We start from the raw sequence: 20,568 nt of genomic DNA, 5'->3' as shown, positions 1-20,568 counted from the left end.
TGTGCGATGGCCAAAGAGCTTCAGCCATTTCTCCAAGTGCAAGTTACTGCCTGGTAGAGTCATCTGAAAGCCAGCATCACCTTCTTCTCTGGCCGATGGCTTTGTGCTGCTACAGAGAACCCAATGCAAGAGAAGCAGCAAACCTGTGTCCTCAAATAGAAGGGGCCAAAGAAGGGTGTGGGTGGCCTCTGTTCAGCTGCCTGCTTGCCTTGTGCCAGCTGCTGGCTCCACTCCCTGAGATCCAAGGGACAGGGCAGGGGGCTTTCCTGGAAGCACTGCCCTTGCCCTTTGCAGGCAGGTTTGAATTAAGCAGAGAGAGGAAGACAGAGCAGCAGGGGCTGAGCAAAGCGCTTGTGGGGCTGCTGCGTGCCAGCTTCCTGGCATCAGAGAGTTTGGTGCGTGCAACCGGACTGGCAGCACTCCCAAGCAGAGACAGGTTTCTGGCCAGTTTAGCGGAACCAAGCTGCGATCTCAGCTGCAGGACTGGCCCTTGGGAAGGCTTGCACTGAGTGGGGGCACTTGCTGGTGGGTGTTGCCAGGCTCTGGCACGCACCAGGCTTGGGTGACTGCTCTGCATGAGAGCGCAGGGTTGCTCACCTCGTCATGGTCCAACCCACTGTGCAGGGGAGTCGAACCCTGTGTTTACTACATCTGATGCAATCAAGTTGTAATCTGGTGTCCAAGGCCATCTGCTAGTGGGGAAGAAATCTCTGTGCTCACATTTGTGCAACAGGAGCCTGTCTCCTGTCCCCCAGACCCTGGGGCTGCTGGCAGGCAGAGGCAGAACTGCTCTGTTGCGGTAGCATCAGCCCCTATGCACCCTGGCAGCAGTTCCCCCTGCCCAGATGGGGAAACTGAGGCAGGGCTACAGCAACAGTTGTATGCCAGGCTGGAGCACCAGCTTGCAGTGCAGCACCTGCCTCTAACCACTGAGCAACACTTCCTTGAAGGCAGAGTGGTGTTTTTGAGCTCAGCTTGGGTTGTTTCCTGCAGGAGGAGACCAGGTTGTGGTTCTAGAGCTGTACCCCCTTGGTAGACATGCCTCATCCACCCCCAGGAGCTTGCAGAGGTTCCCAGTTGCCTGGGTACCAGGACACAGGAACATTTGTCAGGCAAAGTGGTGGAGGCAGTGGTGAGCGCCAGCTCCCGATGCCCTACCCAATGACACTAGCTGGGCTTGGATCATGACCTGTTTATAAGCCTTTCCTGCCTTGGGCTGCTCCTTGCAAACCCATTCCCACCCCCAGGCCCAGCTGCCCTTTCCAGCTGGGGTGCACCCTGCTGTCTGCCTGCCCCCAGGAGCTCTCTCTTGCTCGCCCAGCCACCCTGCATGCTCCTGGCACCTTGTTTCTTGGCCTGGTTGGAAAATGGAGTTGAAGAAGAGGGGTTTGGAAGGAAAAGGAGCTGAAGGCTTCCCTGGGTGCCACAACCCTGCAGAGCGGTGGTTGCCAGCTTGCCACATGTGATGCTCACAGTGGCACCAAGCTGCAGGACGGTGGGTGGCCTGTCCCAGCCAGGAGAAATTCCTCACCACAAATCCTGCTGCTGAGGGATGGGATAGCTCAGGCAGCGTAAGCACTGCGGCACAGATAACAGCGGGGCTGAAGTCCAAAGTGTGGCGGGTCCTTGGGAGCAGATTCCAGCCCTCGGCTCGCAGCAGGGCCTTCTCTGCCTGCCCCTTGCATCTCCCAGCTCTGTTTCGCCCTTGTTGCGGTCCGGAGACCACGATGTGTGGCTGCACAGTCCTCCTGGTCCTGACGTTGTTGGGTAAGTCACATCCCAAGCTGGGACTGTGTCTCGGGTCACGCCGTGAGGAGAGGAGAGGGCACGGTGCCACCTGGTTTGGTCTGTCCCTCCCCAGTTCCCATACAGGGAAATGTGCTGGTGCAACGGCCGTGCAGGGTGTTTGTAGGATCAGATGCTCCAGTGCCCTGGCTCGGACAGGATGAGGCCCACTGCCCTCCAAGGGGAAGGGTGCAGAACGTGCTGCATTGCCAGGCAGTATCTGGGCTCTTGCATCACTCGCTCGCAGCGGAGGGGCTCACTCATTCCCCCAGCATTGCTGGGGCTTTGTCATCTTTTGGGGGGGCTGGACTGACCCCCTCAAGCAGTGCTGTGGGGGACTGGGGCAAATATGACCTGGCAAAACCCTCCTCGCAAAGGTCAGCCTAGGATTCCCCACTCCTTGAAGTGCTCGTGATCGGCGGAGCTGCCCGGGACGCAGGTCACCTCTGGATTGGGTGTTGCTGAGGGCTTTGCTCCGCACGGGGAGCAAATACATAAATCTTTCCATTTCCCCCCAAATGGTTCTCCTGTGGGTCAGGGTGAGCAGGCCATTTCAAAGCCCATCTCCCACGGCTCACACGGTCCTGGGGCAGCTCTTTGCAAAGGGCATGTCCTAATGGCTTAACCCCCCCACCTGCTACAGGTGAAGCTGAGGAAGCTGAGCCCCCCCCGGGGCAAGGGGGAGCGGTTTGGAGAGGAGACGCGTTTGGGGCAATGCCCCGGCGGGGCCATGGAGAACCGTGGCCAGGTCCCACCTGAAAGCAGCACCCAAGCTCATGCCGCTCGGCTCCCACCCTTCAACGGGGGCCGAGAAATGGCGCGGGGACGCAGTACGGCAGTGGGGATGCAGGGGGACAGTGGCTAGGCCAGAAACAGCGCTGTTTCCTCGGGAGGGCTCATCCTGCCGCCTGTTCAGGCTCTGGCTGTTGCTGTTGCATGGGGCTGTCTCCCACGCACGGGGAGGAGGTGCTGGGAGATGCTAAAACGCAAGGTCTGAGACAAGAGGGGCTGCGAGTTCATGGCCATGGAGGGAGAAGTGGGGTGTGTAGCCTGTGCCTTAGGGTGTTTTGCTTTTCTCCTGCAAGCCCGGCCTGGCTGCCGGCCCCACGGGGTGCCTGGGCAGTGGCAGAAGGTCCCATGGAAGGGACGATGCCTCTAAGATCCCGGAGCTCCACCAGCAGGTCCCCAGGCTGAGGACCCCAGACAGAAGTCCTCCACGGGCACTGCGCCCTCCATCTCAGCCCCATCCTTGGGTGCCCCAGCGGCGGGGTGGGGGCTTCACCCGCTCTGCTCTCTCCCAGGCAGGGCTGCCCTTTCCGGCGCCTCGGCGGCGGTCAACAGCTGCGACAGCCCAGCCGAGCAGCTCTGCGACTTCGTGTGCGACTGCGGCGACTGCTCCGACGAGAACCAGTGCGGTGGGTGCCCGGGGCGGTGGGGGGGGTTGGCGCGGGTGCCGGCTCTGCCCTGACACGCAGCCCGCCCCTAGGGTACGCGGGGGTTTCGCCGGCGCTGGGCACCCCCTTCACCTGCGACTTCGAGGAGGGCGACTGCGGCTGGCGGGACGTGAGCACCTCGGCTTACGGCTGGGCGCTAGCCCGGGCCAGCCTGGCCGCCTGGGGCCAGGGGCCCCCCTCGGACCACAGCGTGGGCACCGACCTGGGTGAGCGGGGCACGGCGCGCGGGGCGAGGCGCCGCCACGGAGGCTCCCGGAGCAGCGCGGCGCTGGTGCCACCCCGCAGCGAAGTCCCCCCTCCCTGCCCAACACTTCTTTGCCCCCCGCAGGCTGGTTCATGGCTGCAGCGGAGCTGCCAGGGAAGAGCCCAGCCACGGCCTGGCTCCGGTCGCCGGTGATGCGGGAAGCGGCCGCCACGTGCGAGATCCGGGCTTGGTATCACGTCTCGGGTAAGCGGTGAGCGGGTCGGGGCACCGGCAGCCGGCACAGCACGGCACGGCACGGCACGGCCAGCCTTGGGGTGCCACGGCAGGCGGGGGGGCCCAGGGGTGGGCCTGCCAGAAGCGGCTCCTGCCAGGCGCCCCGGTGCCCGTCCCCCTCGGAGCCAAGGGCAGGCGGCGGCGGGGCGCTCAGCCGCATCCCCGCAACCTCCGCAGGGCTCAATGGGACGGAGCGGCCGGTGCTGCGCCTGGCGCTGGCAGCCGGGCACGAGACTGTGGAGCTGTGGCAGAGCCCCGAGCACGGGGGCGAGGGCTGGCATGAGCTGGTGGCGTACCCGGGCCGGACGGCGGGGCCCTTCCAGGTGAGACGGGGCTCCCGGGCCGCAGCGGACACCGGGGGACGCTCGGGGGCTGCGGCCGTCCCGCCCCGCCTGGCCCTTTGCTGGGCGCCCTCGGCTCTCGCCGACCCGCGGTCTCTCGTGGGCAGCTCACCTTCTTGGCGACGGCGTCGCCCGCGCGCGGGGCGCAGCTGGCGCTGGACGACATCAGCTTCAGGCACTGCGGCTTGCAGCGTAAGACAGGCTCCGCTCGCCCCCCACCCCGGGGCGCCGGCAGCCGAGGGTGGGGGCCGAGCTGGGCGGGAGGGAGGGAGAGAGGGAGCGGGGGGTGTCGCGGGGAGCGTCGCAGCGGCCGGCGGGAGCTGAGGGTGCCGCCGCCCGCAGCGTCCGGCCAGCAGGCCTGCGAGGCCGAGGAGAGCGCCTGCGAGCGGGGCTCCTGCGCCCCCCGGGACCGCTTCTGCGACGGCACCGACGACTGTGGGGACGGCTCCGATGAGGCGGCGCCGCACTGCCGTGAGCACCAGAGGGCGGCGGGCAGCGTCCCCGAGAGCGCGTGTGCGCGCCGGGGTGGCGGCGGGGGCGGACACCCCCTTCCCCCTGGCCCGGCCTGGCCCAGCGTCACCGCTCCCTTCGCTGCGCAGAGCCCTTCGATGCCTGCACCTTCGAGCAAGGCTGGTGCCTCTGGGAGGCGGAGGCCGGCCCGCCGGCCTGGGAGAGGAACGCCAGCGTGAATTTGGGGGCCGCCCCCAGCCTCCCCACCCGGGACCACAGCAATGGCAGCAGGGCAGGTAGGGCAGCGGGCACCTCTTCTTTCGGCGCCGGCGAGCCCCAGCACCCTCCTCGGGGCGGCCTCGCTCCTCCCCGGCAGCGGCCCCTCGCCTCGGCAGGGCGTTCGCCCCAGGCGGCCCCGGGGCCGGCAGCCGCTCACCCGCACCCTCTCCCACAGGTTATTTCCTCCACGTCGGCAGCGGTGCCTCGGCGCCTGCGGCCAGCGGCGCAGCCAGGCTCAGCAGTCCCAGTTTCCAAGCCACCAGCTCCTGCTCAGTAAGCGGCAGCTGCAGGGACCCCTTGCACGGGGCTGGGGCTGCCCCTGTGCTCGAGGGGGGGTGAAGGGGGGGGGGCAAGTGGGCTTGGAGAGAGGGTACAGAGAATTGCTGAGCGCCCACTGAAGCGCCGCAGGGCCACGGGGATGTGGGGGGCTGCAAGTCCCTGCCCGGCCCCCCACATGCCTCTCACCTCCCCTTTCTGCTTCCAGCTTGTGCTTTACTGCTATCTCCACGGTTCGGCCACCAGCAGCCTCAGCATTTATTACGTGACCGCTGCCGGCAAGAAGCTGCTGAGGGAGAGGACGGGGGACCTGGGTGCCTACTGGGTCCGGGAAAAAGTGGAGTTCAACGTGACGGAGACCTTCAAGGTGGGCTGGCCCCGCGTTGGGGGGCGAATCGTCCCTGCTCTGCCCGAAGGGCCTCGCCGCGCCGCCTGCCCTGACCCGGCCACACATCACCCCGGGGGCTTCTCTCAGCTTGACGGAGCCCTGGCCTCCCTGCAAGCGCCCCCGCACCAGGTGGTCCCCTGGGGACCCCGGGAGGGCCCGCGTGGGCATTGCAGCGGGGTGCTTGCCCTGCAGGTGCTGATCGAAGGGGTGGCCGGCAGCACGGGGACTGTGGCCCTCGATGACATGATCCTCTCCCCCGACTGCAAGCAGGAGCAGGGTGAGTAGGAAAGCTGGGCAGCTGTGCCACCCCTGCTTCAGGGCAGCGACCCTCAGCCGAGAGCCCCCTAAAAGCTCCTGGTGACTTTTGGCCACATCACCATCTCTATAGGACTCGCCTAGGGGTCTGCCTGTCCCCTTGGCTGTCACCGTAACCATTCCGGGGTGCAATATGGCAAACGTCCCGGATCCCAAACCCCAGCTTGCCTGCACGTCCTTATCCCGCAACTGTGATGCACTTCTCCCCCTCCCCCAAACTTCCTGCCTGAACAGTGTCATGGATCCAGATGCCACCCCCCAGGTCCCCTTCCTTTGATGTCTACGGGCCGGACAGGACAAAGCTGCAGGGATGCTTGGGGCCAGCAGTGAGCTGCTGTGGGGAGAGATCCTTGCAGGACTGCCGCTGAGGCTTCGCAGCGATATCCCCCACTGGTGTCTGCTGCGATGCTTTGGGGACAAGGGCTGTGGGGATGCCCAGAGAGGCCACAGCTCCGGCCGGGCTGCAAAGGGGCGATGCTGCTGAAACCGGGCTTTAGCCTTGCTCCAGCTGAGCAGCTCCCGTCTGACCTGCGGTATTTTGCCATCAGAAAAGCCCCAGATAACCCTGCCGGGCCGGGACCCCTCAGGCCCATGCACAGCTGAGCAGTTTGCCTGCGACAGTGGGGAATGCATCAGTGCCGAGCAGGCCTGCGACTTTGCCAAGGGTTGCGACAACAACTCCGATGAGAAGCACTGTGGTGAGGGCCTGCAGCCGATCGTGAGCACCTCGGCTCCCCTCCGGCCTGCCTGGGCACCCCAGGGTGGCTTAGCCCACCCTGAGGCCACCAGCGAGTTGCAGAACCATCCCCCCATGACAGTGCTCATGCCCGAGCTCCCAGGAGCCCGGCAGTGGGGCACTGTGGCCCCAGGCACCTCTCATGCCCTGGGTGCTGTGGGAGGGCCCTGATGTTCCTGCAGCACCTGGGACTCTCGCAGCCCCAGGAACCACCAGAGTGGGATTGAGTGCTTGGCTTTTGCAGGAGCAACCACCTTTGAAGACGGGGCTGGTGGCTGGCACGATGTTAGCGTGGGCCAGCTGCGCTGGGGGGTGCAGAGAACCACCGAGCCTGCAGGTACCACCGTTGGGGAAGCAGGTGAGACCCTGCTGGTTTGCTGAGATGGTGCGTACTGGTCCTCAGTGCCATGGGGGCTCTCAGACTGCAGAGACCCTCTGCTGCTGCTTCTGCTCTTGCTCCTGCTGATCAGGGGAGCGGATACCACTACGGGAAGGGACAGTGGTGCACAGCACTGCATAGGGAGGGTGCTGGTGGTGGGGTGCTTGGGTCAGAGGTGCTGGCAGGGATGCAGACCCTGACCTCTTGCACAGGGGCTTTCCTGGCCCTCCAGAGTGGGGCAGGGCAAATGCTGACCGCTGCGAAGGTGCGCACTCCTCCACTGGGCCCCTCCGGTCCAGCCTGCACCATGGAGATGAGCTACCGCATCCTCAGTGACCACCACGGTAAAACCTCTCTGGCTGGCTGCCCCCTGGCTCAGCATAGGGCAGGTCCCTCCCCAACCCACCAAAACCACTACCGGGCTTTGCCGTGTCTCCTGGCCCCACTGCCCCGTCATGCTGCCCCTTCCCTCTCACGCAGGCTTCCTCGCCGTCGCCGTGGCTGATCACGCATCAGGCATGACCCAGCTGGCCTGGCAGGAGCGGGGCCGCGGTGGCAGCGCGGCATGGCAGCACGCCAGTGTCCCGCTGGGCGAGAGAGCCAGGCCCTTCCAGGTAACGGCGGAGCCGGGCAGCCGCAGAGCCGGTGCGGCCGCGGAGCCGGGGTGGGAGCCCCCCAACTCGGTCCCCAGAGGAGGCCGGGCCTCACGGGCTCCGCGGTGTCCAGGTTGAGCTGCTCGGCTGGGTGAACCCAGGCGGCACGGCAAACGTGGCTGTCGACAACGTGACTTTCGTAAGCTGCGACCCTGCCGTGGCTCCTCCGGAGGCTGCGGGTACGTGGAGGTGGGCGCCAGGGCCGGCAGCTGCCGGAGGTGGAGGGAGGCCGGGCGGCCGGCAGGAGACTGCCGGGAGGATGGAGGCTGCTGTGGGAGGATGGAGGCTGCTCGCTTTCGGGGTGCTTTAGCTGTACGCCCTCACTGCGCTCCTCTCTCCCCGGCCAGAGACGTCTTGCAACTTTGAGACGGGCACATGTGGCTGGTACCAGGATCAGCTCAGCGACTTCCAGTGGGTCCGAGGCATGGGGCAGGGGCAGGGCCCCGACCACACCACGGGCTCGGGTAAGGGGCCGGGCTCCCTGCGGCCTCCGGCGGGTCTCCGTGCACGGGGGCGGGCGGCGGGCTGCGCGGTGGCTCGGCTCGGAGCCCCCCGTTTTCTGCCCTCCCTCCGCCCACCTCTGCAGGGTACTTGGTGGCCGCGGACCCCGCCGCGCCGGGGAGCCGCGGGCGGCAGGCGCGGCTCGTCACCTCCTACCAGCGGCCGCCTGCCACCCCGCAGTGCCTCTCCTTCTGGTACCGCATGGCCGGCCCGCAGATCGGTAGGCGCCCGCGCGGTCGCGAGGGCCCTGGCACCGGGCAGGGGCCCCACGCCCAGCCGCGGCCTCGGCCTCGGCAGAGCCCCAGTGGCTCTCCAGCGCTCGCCTCCACCCCAGGCACCCTCCGCCTCAAGCTGAAGTACGAGGAAGAGGAGGAGACGGTGTTGTGGACCAGGAGGGGGGCCTGGGGCAGTGCATGGCACCGGGGCTTCGCCACGCTCGGCCTCAAGGGACAGCGCAAGTACCGGGTGAGGTGCCGCGGGGACCCCCTCGGGGCAGGGCGTGGGGCTGGGCCGCCGCTCGAGCCTGGCGTCTCTGCCCGCTCCGCCAGCTGGCCTTCGAGGCCCTGCGCGACGGCTTCGTGGGCGACGTGGCTCTGGACGATGTGGCGCTGCGCCCGGGGCTCTGCGGCGCCCAGGACTCCTGCTCCTTCGAGGCGGGCACCTGCGGGCTGCTGGCCAGCGGGCAGCCCACCTGGCTGTGGCAGAGCAACGGCACAGGTGCTGCCAGCGCCGGCCCACCGGCCGACCACACCACCGGCACAGCCGCAGGTACCGGGGCTCCGGGGGAGCCCTGCTGCCCGCCCTGAGCAGCTTCCCTGCCCCTGTTCGTGCCCCTGCTCCTTGCAGCTGGCCCTGCCCGTGTTTCTGTCCCTGCTCCTGTTCCTGTCTTGCAGCTGCTCCCTGTCCCTGCTCCTTGCAACAGCCCCTGCCCCTAATCATACCTGTGCCCCTGTGCCCTTCCCTGCCCCTGTGCCCCTGTCCCTGCCCAGCCTGCCCTGGCCAGCTGTGCCAAGGGCTCCCCTTTGCTGCCAGCTGGAAACTGGGCTGGACTCTCCAGCCTCCACACCCTGAGCTGGTGCTTGAGCACGAGATGAGCACTGAGGGGCCCTGAGCTCCCCAAACCTGGGGGTCTCCAAGCCCAGGGCTCCCCAAACCCAGTGTTCCCAACCAGTTGTCAAGGAGCTTTCCCAGTGGACTGTGCTGTCCTCTGCCATTGGCAGGATGGGAGGGGAGGGGGGGGTTATGGCGTGGGGGCTTCTCTCTCTTTCCCCAGGCCATTACATGCTTGTTAGCACCAGCAAGGGGTCCCTGCCCGCGGGGCACGCGGCTGTGCTCACCTCCGAGCTGTACGAGCCCTCAGTGCGGGCCCAGTGCCTGACCTTCTGGTACCAGCTGAGTGGCGAGCCCCCAGGTGAGCACCATATCATGGTGAACGCCAGAATAACGCAAAAGCCCAGGACTCCTGGGTCCTGCTTGGGAAGCTGCTGGGAGGTGGCAGACATGAGATGAGCTCCCTGCACCAATACCACAGTCTCCTGGGGCAAACTCACGTCTCACCGATGGGGACTTGTGGTTGGCAGTGACTAAGGAAGGCTATTGGACCCTTGCAACAGCAGGACATGGTGAACATCAAGAAACTCATGTGATCACCATGGCCTCAAACCCAGGCCAGCTGATGCCATGCCCAACTCTATCATCAGTCCCTTTCCTTGCACCTCAGAACACCTCCACCCCATTCCCAGGATGTACGTCCAGCATCTCTGGCTCTTGGCAGGTTCCCTTAGTGTCTTCGTGGAGGAGAGTGGCAGGAGGAGGAAGAAACTGTTTGCTGTGAGCACCATGCAGCGGAGTGCCTGGCACCACGGCCAGGTCACTATCCAGGCGGACAGAGAGTGGCGGGTGAGATGGAGCAGGATCCTGGGCACTGCCAGTACAGGGCACTCAGGTGTGCCCCATCCTAGTGAGGATGGAGGCTGTGGAGGCATGGCTGTGGCAAGGGGGCAGGTGCTGAGAACACCAGCACGGGTGGGTGATGAGACCTCCAGGCTTCCTGGGGCAAGTATCAGGAATTTCCCAGTCCTGGGTGCTGCCTGCACTGGAGCTGCTGCCTGACCTCAGCCTGTGCACTGCTCTCCACCTCTCTGGCAGGCAATATTCGAGGCAGTGGGAGGCGGGGGCGACCTTGCATACATTGCGTTGGATGATCTGCAAGTGATGGATGGTGCTTGCTCTGAACCAGGTGAGAGCCCGTGTGACATGACAGTGGCCACCATGCAGGCCCCACTGCAGCTGGGCCAGGCGTGGCCGGGCTGACCTGACTGATCCACCTGATCTCGCTGCCATTGTGGCCATCAGCCACCCTGCTCCATCCTTGAGCTTTGCATGGCTCAAATCTGTGGCTGCTAGGGAAGCAGGGGCAGACCACGGCACTTTAGGTGCAGAGGGAAGGCGACTGTGCCTGTAATGGCCCATGCAGCATCACTCAGGGTTTTCTCCCAGGTTCCTGTGACTTTGAGATGGACATGTGCGGCTGGAGCAGCCCCTCAGATGACCACCTACATGGCTTCGCCTGGGGCTGGAAGAGTGCGGTCCCCCTTACCAAGTACCCTGGCCCTGAGCAGGATCACACTCTGGGCACAAAGGACGGTAGGAGACTCCCAGGGTGTCCTGACATGGCCAGGGGGACTGAAGAGCTGGAGAGATACAGGCTCACCCCCAGTTGCCTGCCTGGAGTTTTCCAGAGGGCTAGGCAAGCAGACTTCATAGCCACGTGCCCTTGCCAGCTCTGTCCTGGGCCCAGGTCGGTCTGGTGTGGGAGCAAGCGGGGCAGATCTTCCAACCTCTGGCAGGCAGCCACTCACCCATCTGGGTGGCACCCTTGTCCAGTAGGGCACAGCCCTTCAGCCCTGAGCTCGTGGTGGATATGGCTGGATCCACTGCACCCTGTCCCCTTTCCCTGAGAGGGCCAGCTCAGGGGAGCAGGATGCGGCCAGCGGGGGCACAGGCCTGAGGAGTCCCTGTCCTCTGTTCTTGCTTGTGCAGGTCATTATGTGTACTTCGATGCCAGTGTGCTAGGCCCGGGGGGCACTGCCGCTTGGCTGGAGAGCCAGCACCTGCCTGCAGCCGCTGACTCCTGCCTCCACTTCTGGTACCACATGGACATGCCGGAGCACCTCCGTAAGTGCTGCCCCGCACGCAGGGGCTGGAGCCAGGCCCAGTGCTAGCAGGGAGGAAATACTGTCCCTGGGGATGTTCCTGGGGCAGATGAGTTCGTGGTGGGAGATGGGGGCTTAATCCAGGACTGCACGTCTGCCCCTGCACATGCTCCAGCTCCAGCTGTGCAGCAGTGAGGGCCCGTTGTGGTGGGCTCTGCCTTCCTCGTAGAGCACAGCATGGCTGGAAGGGCACGGCTGCTCTCCATGAGCCTCCAGCTGGCTGCCTGACATTGATGCTGGGGGGTGTCTTTCCCCTCCCGTGTTGCAGCTGGTGGGGAGCTGCGTGTGAGGCTGCACAGCGCCGAGGGGCAGCGCACAGTGTGGAGTACAGCAGGGCACCGGGGCCGGGGCTGGCTGAGCAGCGTTGTGCCCATGCAGAGCCCCAGCGAGTTCCAGGTGAGCAGAGCCACGTGCCTCAGCAGCAGAGCCGCTGAGCATGGAAGGGGTGCAGGGTGCCCTCCCAGCACAACATCACATGGCATCCTGTCTCCCTGCAGATCGTCTTCGAGATTGCCACCAGGACGTGGCCAATAAAAGGGACCATTGCACTGGATGACATAGCATACAGTGCTGGGAAGGGCTGCAATCCCAGCCCAGATATGCCAGGGAAAGGTGAGGGGCTGTTTCTGGTTGCAGCAGCTCTGACAGCATCTCATGCTCTTCCACATACACCCAGCAAGCTGCCAGCAGGGCAGTGTGGGCTGGGGATCTCATGCAGCAGAGCAGCTTGCACCAGCCTTCAGAGGCAGAGCTGGGCACAGACACTCACCTGACCTCACATTTCAGCGCTTGGAGCACCCGATTTTATCCTCCCTGGGTCCTTTTGAGAAGGCCAAGGGGAGGCTGATGGTACAAGACAGCCACATCCAGAATGGCAGATGCATTCTAACTGCGTGGGAGGGGAGCAGGGAATGATAGCACATCATTTTGGCTGCAAAAAGGGCTTGATGCACACCGCCTTTGGCCCTGCTGGCAGAGTTAACATGCAGCGAGCATTATCAATGCAGAACACTGCCACCAGGAACAGGTTGCTTTGCCAGGTCCCATGAGATAATGCTGGAGAGGGCACAAGCCTGGCTGAACCTGGGGAGGGTTAACCCTGAATTGCTCAGGACACTGGAGCTTTTGCAGAGGCCTGGACCACCCTCCTTGGAAATGGCTCCGGCCTAGCAGCATTTTCTTTGATTTGCAGAGAAGAAGTCTTCCAGCAGCCTTGTGGCCAAGGTGGTGATCGGCATTCTCCTGGCCCTCATAGTCCTGGCCATGGTAGTAGCAGGAGGCTATTATGTGCTGAAGAGGAGAGGGCAAGCAAACAGGATGCCAGCAGAGAGCAGTGCCCCCCAGGGCTTTGACAACATCACTTTTCAAGATGTAAGGAGTTGGCCCTGACCATCAGGATGGGTGGGAAGGGCTCTTCTGTTTGCCCAGCTGCTCCAGCCAGCATAGTGGCAGGCACTGAAACAGCATTTTCTAAAAGTTCAGCAGTTCCTGACAGGCCCCCAGTCAGACCACAGTCTGTCAAACACATCAGAAAGGTGCAAAGGCCTCTGCTTCTTATCTGATAACCAGCAAATGAGTGACTCTCAAGTTGTAGGACTGACCTAGAAATATTGCTGATGCCATCAGGTGATTGCTCCAGAAACAGCTGAGGCTGCGATCCCTCTCCCCAATGCACTGCCAATGAGCAGGCCCTGCTCATCCTCTTCTATCCAGCAACTTAAAATCTTCAGTGGCAGCTTAAATACCATGTTCACCAGTTTGGTGCCATGTAGTCCCCAGCAGAGCCATTGGGACAGAAACACCGACCTCTTGCAGTCATTCTAAGACTAATCCCAAAAGACAAAATGGAGCCCCTTTGGCCTCCTCAGGCTGTTGATTTATTGGGATTAAAGTGTTCTTGCAGATGAGTTCTCCCCTCTACAACCTGGAAGATGTCTGTATGTTTCCTACAAGATATAGCCTATGCTAGTTACAACCAATTTATGTTCACGTTTCTTTACAGGACAAGGTCACTATACCTCCACTGCCAAAGGAGAGAGATGAAGATTGAAATATTAAGCCAACACCACTAATTGCCATCTTGTGCCCATTGACTGCATACAGAACAGAGCATTTTTCAGCAAGACCTCACACTCCTGTAGCCTCGTTCAGCTCATAGGTACTCTTGCTGTCTGACATGGTGCCTATCAAATAAAAAGCTGCGGTAGGCACTTAAGGTTACAGCTCAAGAGAGAGAAAAGTACTGCTTCCTCCACTACCTCCATGACCTTGGGAAAAGTACTGTTGTGTAACATGAACTTTCTGTACTGCACTGAGAAACCTTTACATACCTTGTGTTTGACAAACACTTAACAGAAGGATCTTGCAACAGGAGTGGTCATCCTTTTCTGAGGAGAGCAGGATCCTGGCAATAGCAAGTTTCTCAAATGGAAGGAGTCTAAGCACACTCCAGGGGATGGGAGGAAGATCAGCTGGTGTGGCATGAGCCATTTTCCACACTTCGGGACTTCCCACAGAGAACACAAGAAAACAAGTGCAATAGCGGCCAGGGCACAAAATGGCCATGATGAGGAATACAGTGCTTCAGCTGTTTGTGTTTGGGAGGGAGAGGGGGATGCCAGATAGGGAAGAGAGCAGAGCAGGTGGTAAAATCACATGGCTGAGGCCAGAGAACAGCCCTGACTCATCTGTATGGGTCCACAGAACTGCCTATACTGGTTTCAAGGACCCTTGATAATTTGTATTTAAATGTCATTGGGAAAGATAAAAGAAAAATTTCCTGAAGTACAAGTTAGCTCTCAGCCAGAGAGCTCACGATCTCTGCAGCCAGGCCACAGGCCATCAGAGAAACCCCTAAGCCAAGGAACCCTCTTTCCTGCAGCTTTTGAAACCTATTTAATACTATTGCCCTAAGCAATCCATAGCGAAACCTGCTACCTAAGTTCAGTAGTAGACAAACCAGTTTTGCATTTGAGCAGGTGAGTAGCCCATTAGTAAGTCTGCTCTCTTCAAAACGTTCCATAACTTGTTTGTAGGGGAACGTGGCTTCTCACCTCCCTGTTTTGTGACAGAAGCCTGTTTTTCCTATTACCCTACAACAGACTATTCTTCAGCTGTCCCACTTGCATTATGCCAAACTGTCACATCGAACATGATCCTTAAACCCACATTTGTACCTGTCTTGGTGGTGCTGTCCTGCAGGAAGTGAAACAAGCCTATCAGCTAAGCTGTGTTTCTGTAGCAGCAAGCTAGGTAAGAATGGTTACAAAAAAGGAGATAATGAGGGTTCTGGCTTCATATAAATGCTTGATTCTTTGCATCAGCCTGGCTCTGGAGAATTCAAAGACTCTACTCACCTTCCCTGCACAAGATAGTATTGATTTCATCTCCAGGATATAAGCCAAAGCTGCAGTCCCAGTCTACAGGGAAAGAAACATAGCAGCTTGGAAGATTGTGACAACACCAGAAATTGATGAAAAAGCAGTCTTATCCCAAATGCTTTCAGTTGTCCTGTTAATTAAATTTCTAGAAGAAAGAGGGTGCTACAGCACCATTCATGTCCAACAGAAAATTATACTACCAGCTGGTAAACAGGCAGTGACTACCCTATGCAACGGAAGGGTATCAAACTTTATTATAGATCTCTTTAAAACAGGCTGGAAGGAACGAACAAAAATGTCATTGCAATGCAGTGACTGAGTCATTCATTTCAAATGCAGACACCGATCAACCCCCAACTCTCCCAAACTATTTATATATAATATATCCCACCCTCCCCCAAAATTGCTCCAATTAAACAATCTCATTTCAGATCACCCCAAGTGTCTTAATATTAGCTGCTTCTGAACACCAAGACGCACATGTTTTCTGGCAAATTAGATGCAGTATTTTGGGGGTTTAGTTCCTCAATCTCTGGAAAGGAGGAAGGAAAAACAAAATCAGGAAAATCGCTTCTTTAAGGTTGCCTTTTTACAGCAAGTACAGATTCGGCAGATTTCCCCCCCAAAGCAAGTCTGAAACCCTCTTGTTCAGCTTGGCAATACGATGAGAAATTCTGGTGGTTAAGAAGAACCAGCCAGACGAGATCAGTCTGAACAAACTGATTTCGAGGCTTTGTTTTCATTTCCCTTTGGGGCCAGTTTCGAGTGGTTTTCCAATGTCTTTCCCACGTAGTTTAAGGCCTGGAATAAGACAGAAAAGACAGCTTTCATCATCTGCTGTTACGACCATTCACCTGATAGCAAAAATTGAGGAAATAAAAACTGTAATAGAACCTTGAAAAAGAAAAAAAGAGGGCAAGGGACAAGATTTAGGAAGAATCCTATTTTAGTCTGTAAGGCATCAGACTAGCTACAGAGAAAGCTCTAGTTCTTGCTTGTGCGTTGACTATGTAATAGTCAGACAGAAGTAATATATGGACAGGCCTAGGATAGCCATGTAAACACTAATGATTGCAAGATACTTCACTGAGTTAACAGCAATCCTTCAAGAGACTCAGCATATCTCTTAATTTTTGGGGGAACAGTACAAAGGACATCTCCAGATCCTCAAAAGAGATCATACAAAAAAAAAAAAAAAAAATGGGGAGGAGAATGCAAGCTTTGAGTTGGTTTAGTCAGCAGATCCAAGTATTATCAAAACATGGCCTAATGATACCCCATCCATAATAACCTACAGTCAACAGCTGTTCCTGCCACAGAAGGTATAAATAACTTAAACCACCCTTCCTAAACACTGAAATATTTTTTGTTATTTCTGAAGTTTACTTCCTTAACTTACCAATGGCTCTTTCAATCTTGCCCATAACCTGGTTATTAGGGATTGCTCTCCCCGATTCATAGTCAGCAATAACTTGCGGTTTTTCATTGATTTTCTAAAAATAAAAAGATAAAAAGATGCCTTAAACATTGGCACAATGTAAACATTCAGGACCGAACCCCAAAGACTCTACCACAGTAATATGTGAAGCTTACAATCACGTCAGGATTAAAAGAGAGCAATACATATAGGCGTACTCCATCGTCACTCTTTCCCCTCCTTCCTGTGTTCAAATGCAGCAGGGATGGTGACACCCATTGCAGACAGACTTCTACTTCTATCAGGCTCCCAGATAGAATAACACTAAGTACTGCAGTTCATTAATACAACAATGAGCTTCTGAACGCAGTATCAGACATAGATGGGACAAAAAGCCTTGTGTCAATGCTAAGTTGATGTGGTACGAGGAAAGAAAAAAAAAGCCTCCCTGCAGCTCACTGGCCATAAAACTGCTCAGTTCCTAGGCAGATGTACAAAGGTTGCACAGATAAATCCCTGAGCTATTTCTAAAGTTACTAATTTTGCCCAGGGATCTCGCAAAGACATTACATTCACCAAACTTCCAATCTGTGATACCATCCCACTGCAGCAATCCAAAAGGAAACAGAAAAAAATGTGTCTACCTTCACCCCTCCAGAGGTGTCTAAATCCTTTCTCTAGTAAGCTGGAGCAGACATCAGAGAACACTGGGCAGTACTTACTGTAGCCAAGTCCTTCTGGGTCATGCCCTTGCTCTGTCGACCCTGCTGGATTACTTTGCCCACCTCCAGGGGAACTCTGTCGTGGTGCAGCTCTTCTGTTTCTCGGTCTAGCTTGGCTGTGTTCTTTGTAATAAAGTGTTGTTTGTTTTGGCCTGCTGCCCCTACAATTCAAGCAAGAACAAAAAACAAGAACAAACAAAACAAGGCTCAGACTGTATAACAAAGTATCAAAGTGCCTGTTCTGAACACTCCACTGCCCAAATCTCAGCGAGTTTTCGGGATTTTGACATGCTAATATCAGCATCAACCTCAACCAGACACTGCCAGCTGCAGATCATGGAACATGTTATCTTAATCCTGCTAAATGCTGACATCTAAACATAGTCATTCAGAACTCTTCCCCTTCTTTACTTTATCTCCAAACTTAACTCCAGATCTGCAAGTTAGTGTTACAGTTTGGGTGGATTTACTATATGAACTTTTACCTTGTTTGTTTGGTTACAAGGCAGCCCAAATATGTGGCTTTTGCTCAGTTTTCCAATGCCGCTTATACTCTAACTTTATTTAGTTTTGCAGAGAGCTAGAGGCTCTCATTTTAGTTAGAATATTTAAGCCATAGTTTGAATCTCTTCTCTATCATTAGTTACTGAAATTCAGTCTCTTGGTTAAGCTGACCAAACTTTAAACACTGTCTATTTTCTCCTGCTAAAGGATAATCTATTTATTCACAGCTATCATAATCTCTTCTCAAGGTGAGAGAATCAGAATTTACATCAGACACAAAACAGGGAATTTTTAAAGACCTATGCCAAGGTAAACAAAAGTAGTTATAAGACTTCTCAACCGTATATATGATCAACAATAAGACTAAATCATATAAATTAGGAGTTTAATCTAAACTTTTGCTGTCATGAAGGCTTTTCCAAGAGTTTTGTAGCTTTGGATCCCTAAAAATATTAATTTGTTAGGAAAATTTGTTAAGAGGTTACATAGTCCATCTCTCTACCTAAAGAAAGAAACTGCTATGCACACATCACTGCTGGGCAAATTTGCCTAACGTGTTCAAAGGAGACTCTAGCAATAACGGGTGCCCGTCCTGCTTTTAGTCACTTGTCAGACCAGGCACTAGGCAGAGTTCAGATCTGGGTGACGAGATCAGCAGAAATTCAGCGATGGTTACACTGAAGCATTCTTTGGCTTTCGCAAGAAGCCTGGAGGTTTTCTCAGGTCCCAGTTGTGGTCAACTATGGCTTAGCTCAGCGGACATGTCCTTAGATGCCACTAGTCTCAGATTATGCTGGGCAAAAGAAGCTTAACAGACCAAGCTTCAAGCAGAAGCAGCTCGGCTGAACTGCAAGATAAAAAGGACGAAACATCTATAACATCAATTGCTCCCCACCGAGCTAGCGCTCCTCTGGGAAAAGCGATCTGCTTCTTTTCACTTTGCAGGCCTCCCTAGACCTAAAGGACGACACTACTAAGCCATTTTTCAGAACACAGACACGAATCGATCAAAAGGCAATGGGCTTTGGGGCTATCCTGAAAGCTAAGCACGACGCCAAAGCGCTCTGCGGCGCACTGCGATACGCACACTTCTTGGAGGTCTCCACATCCTCCCCTCGCCTCTGAGCGGCCAGGATCGCCTGCAGAAAGAGAGAGTGAGACGGGAGGAAAAGGAAGGTCAGCGGGGCAGAGGGAGGCCCAGCGGCGCGGCCCGCGCCGAGGCCGCCGCGGGCGGGCCGCTGTCACGGCGGCGGCGCGGGGCCGCCCCACCGGCAGCAGCTCGGCGCGGGACAGGGCGCGCGGACCCGCTCGCCGCCGGGCCCGCGGGGCTGGGCCGCTCCCGGCGCTCGGCCCCGCCCCGCCCCGGCCCCTTGCATCAGCCCCGGCAGCGCGGCCCGGGCGCCAGGCGGCCGACGCTGCGGGTAGGCAGCGGCCGACGCCGGGGCCGCCTCCCCGCCGGGCCCGCAGCCCCGACCGACCGACCGACCGACCGCCCCCCCGCCAGGCCCGGCCCGGCCCGGCCGGTGAGTCAGCAGCGGGCCGCGCCGCGCTGCGCCGCGCCGCGGGCCGCCCCCGCTCCGCGCTGACCTGCTTGGACTTGGCCTGGGCCGCGCTCGGGCCCTTCTTGCGCAGCACCGTGACCGTGTCCCAGTCGCTCTCCGCCATGGCACCGACCCCGCCTGCCGCTGCTGCCGCCGCCGCCGCTGCCCGCGCCGCCGCCGCCTCCCCTCGCCCGCCCCGCCCCGCCCCCATTCGGTGCCGCGCCCGCCACTCAGGGGGAACCGCCCACTGATTGGGCGGTAGGGAAAGGGGAGGGTTCCGCCCCCCGCCAGCCGCGCGCGGGGCGGGGCCGCAGCCACGCCCGCCGATAGGGCGTCGTCTCCGCCTTTCAGAAAAGCCTGTCTCTCATTGGTGGGGAGTTGCGCGACAGCGGGGGGTGGGACTTCGAACTCCTCAATAGGCTTCGACATAAATAGCAATTCATTCACGCCCTTGACGCAACCACTTTTGATAGGCCTAAAAACCTACCAATCAAATTTTGCCTTATCTGATTGGTTAATGTCTACTCCAGTCTGGAAGCCGGAGAGCAACTCCCTCCCATGCGCTCTGATGGGATATTGTAACTGCCACTAATCTGATATCAATAGCTAATTGGCTGCTGCCCTGTCAGAATTACTGGCCAATAGTCACGCTGCACAGGGGATGGGCATGTGCCAACAGCTGGTGGTGTCTGCGCAGGCGCAGGCGACCGGGGCGGAGCGAAGGTTGGAGGGGCGGCCGGTGGGGCGGGGCGGCCGGTGGGGCGGGGCGGGGCGGGGCCGGGCCGGGCCGGGCTGGCTCGGAGCGGCCTCGCGGCACCGTGAGGCGATGCCCCAACCTGCGGTACGGCTCTGCCTCTTCCCTTGGTGGCCACCGGTCCCTCGGCCGGCAGCGGGCCAGCGAGAGGCGGGATTGAGCCTTTGGGGTTTTTTCTTTTCTTTATCTCTTTTTTTTTTCTTCTACTGAATGAAAAGACCCGAAGGAGTTTGGGGAGGAGATTTTCTGCCTGTGTTCACATGTAAATAATTCAAGCTTTTTGTACCGCTGGAGAGCTGGTGATTTGCAATATTAAAGCCATGATGCAGAGGCCCCGGGGCAGAGATTTTGCTTAGTCCTTCCATGCTGTGGAGCACCAGAGAGACTGCCAGAGCCTCGACGAGCGGAGGCTGTGATAATAATACTAATAAATACTGCTGTGGTAGTGGTAAGGTGCAAAGTGAACCGCGATTGCAGTGCATGGTGCTTTTTATCCATGAGATTTTGCAGAGTGCATCTTTATTTTGTGATAAGCCTGTGTAAGCCTGTTGATCAAGAAAAAGTTCTCCTTGTTAAATGTGACAGTATTTCTTGGCTCTTTCAAATAAAACACAGTAAACTAAACTGCACGTCTGAGTCATCAGTAGTTACCTAAGTTCTCTAGGGAAAACCAGGAAAAAAACAAAATAGCCAGTGTGGTCATTTCTGAAATAAGGAGGGTGAGGAAAACACTTAAATCCTTTCACATAATGTTTTTGCAGGCTGTGATCCTAACTACGTGCAGCAGGAGCAACTGATTTCCAAATCATAGATGATTTGAACATTGCTCAGGGCTTGGGGCACTGTTAAAAATGCAAGGTGTTTTCCCACTCTTGCAGCCAGGAAGTTCTGTCATTACAACACACCCAGCTCTTGTGGCCTGGGAAACTTGTGAAAGAGAACTTTTGGGACATGCAAGTTGAATGTTATTGAGGACTGTTATTCTGCATTGCGAAAGTTA

The 20,568-nt window shown here is 58.3% G+C and overlaps 2 protein-coding genes across 2 annotated transcripts; one reads left to right on the top strand and one right to left on the bottom strand.

Moving 5' to 3' along the window:
- The first annotated feature begins 1,727 nt into the window (after positions 1-1,727).
- On the top strand, positions 1,728-15,065 carry MAMDC4 (MAM domain containing 4). Its single transcript, XM_062591299.1, has 29 exons — positions 1,728-1,767; positions 3,087-3,200; positions 3,272-3,445; positions 3,568-3,687; positions 3,895-4,040; positions 4,166-4,250; positions 4,401-4,529; positions 4,658-4,804; positions 4,963-5,060; positions 5,272-5,430; positions 5,644-5,728; positions 6,315-6,464; positions 6,747-6,860; positions 7,094-7,225; positions 7,362-7,495; positions 7,608-7,713; positions 7,882-7,998; positions 8,121-8,255; positions 8,370-8,500; positions 8,584-8,803; positions 9,309-9,446; positions 9,810-9,934; positions 10,184-10,274; positions 10,535-10,681; positions 11,078-11,212; positions 11,519-11,646; positions 11,748-11,862; positions 12,443-12,621; positions 13,253-15,065. Exons 1-29 carry the CDS (start codon positions 1,728-1,730, stop codon positions 13,298-13,300), a joined length of 3,642 nt encoding a protein of 1,213 aa, XP_062447283.1. The 3' UTR covers positions 13,301-15,065.
- On the bottom strand, positions 14,860-18,998 carry EDF1 (endothelial differentiation related factor 1). The gene is made up of 5 exons (XM_062590856.1): positions 18,861-18,998; positions 18,361-18,412; positions 16,770-16,930; positions 16,030-16,123; positions 14,860-15,431 (listed from the first exon to the last, which is right to left on the bottom strand). The coding sequence occupies exons 1-5, from the start codon at positions 18,936-18,938 to the stop codon at positions 15,370-15,372; spliced, it is 447 nt and encodes a 148-aa protein (XP_062446840.1). The 5' UTR covers positions 18,939-18,998; the 3' UTR covers positions 14,860-15,369.
- Between the last annotated feature and the right edge of the window lie 1,570 nt (positions 18,999-20,568).

Source organism: Rhea pennata, chromosome 18 (genome assembly GCF_028389875.1).
Source record: "Rhea pennata isolate bPtePen1 chromosome 18, bPtePen1.pri, whole genome shotgun sequence".
Classification (NCBI taxonomy): Eukaryota; Metazoa; Chordata; class Aves; order Rheiformes; family Rheidae; genus Rhea; species Rhea pennata.
The sequence above is the reverse complement of the archived record's forward strand: the minus strand, read 5'-3'. Positions and strand labels throughout refer to the sequence as shown.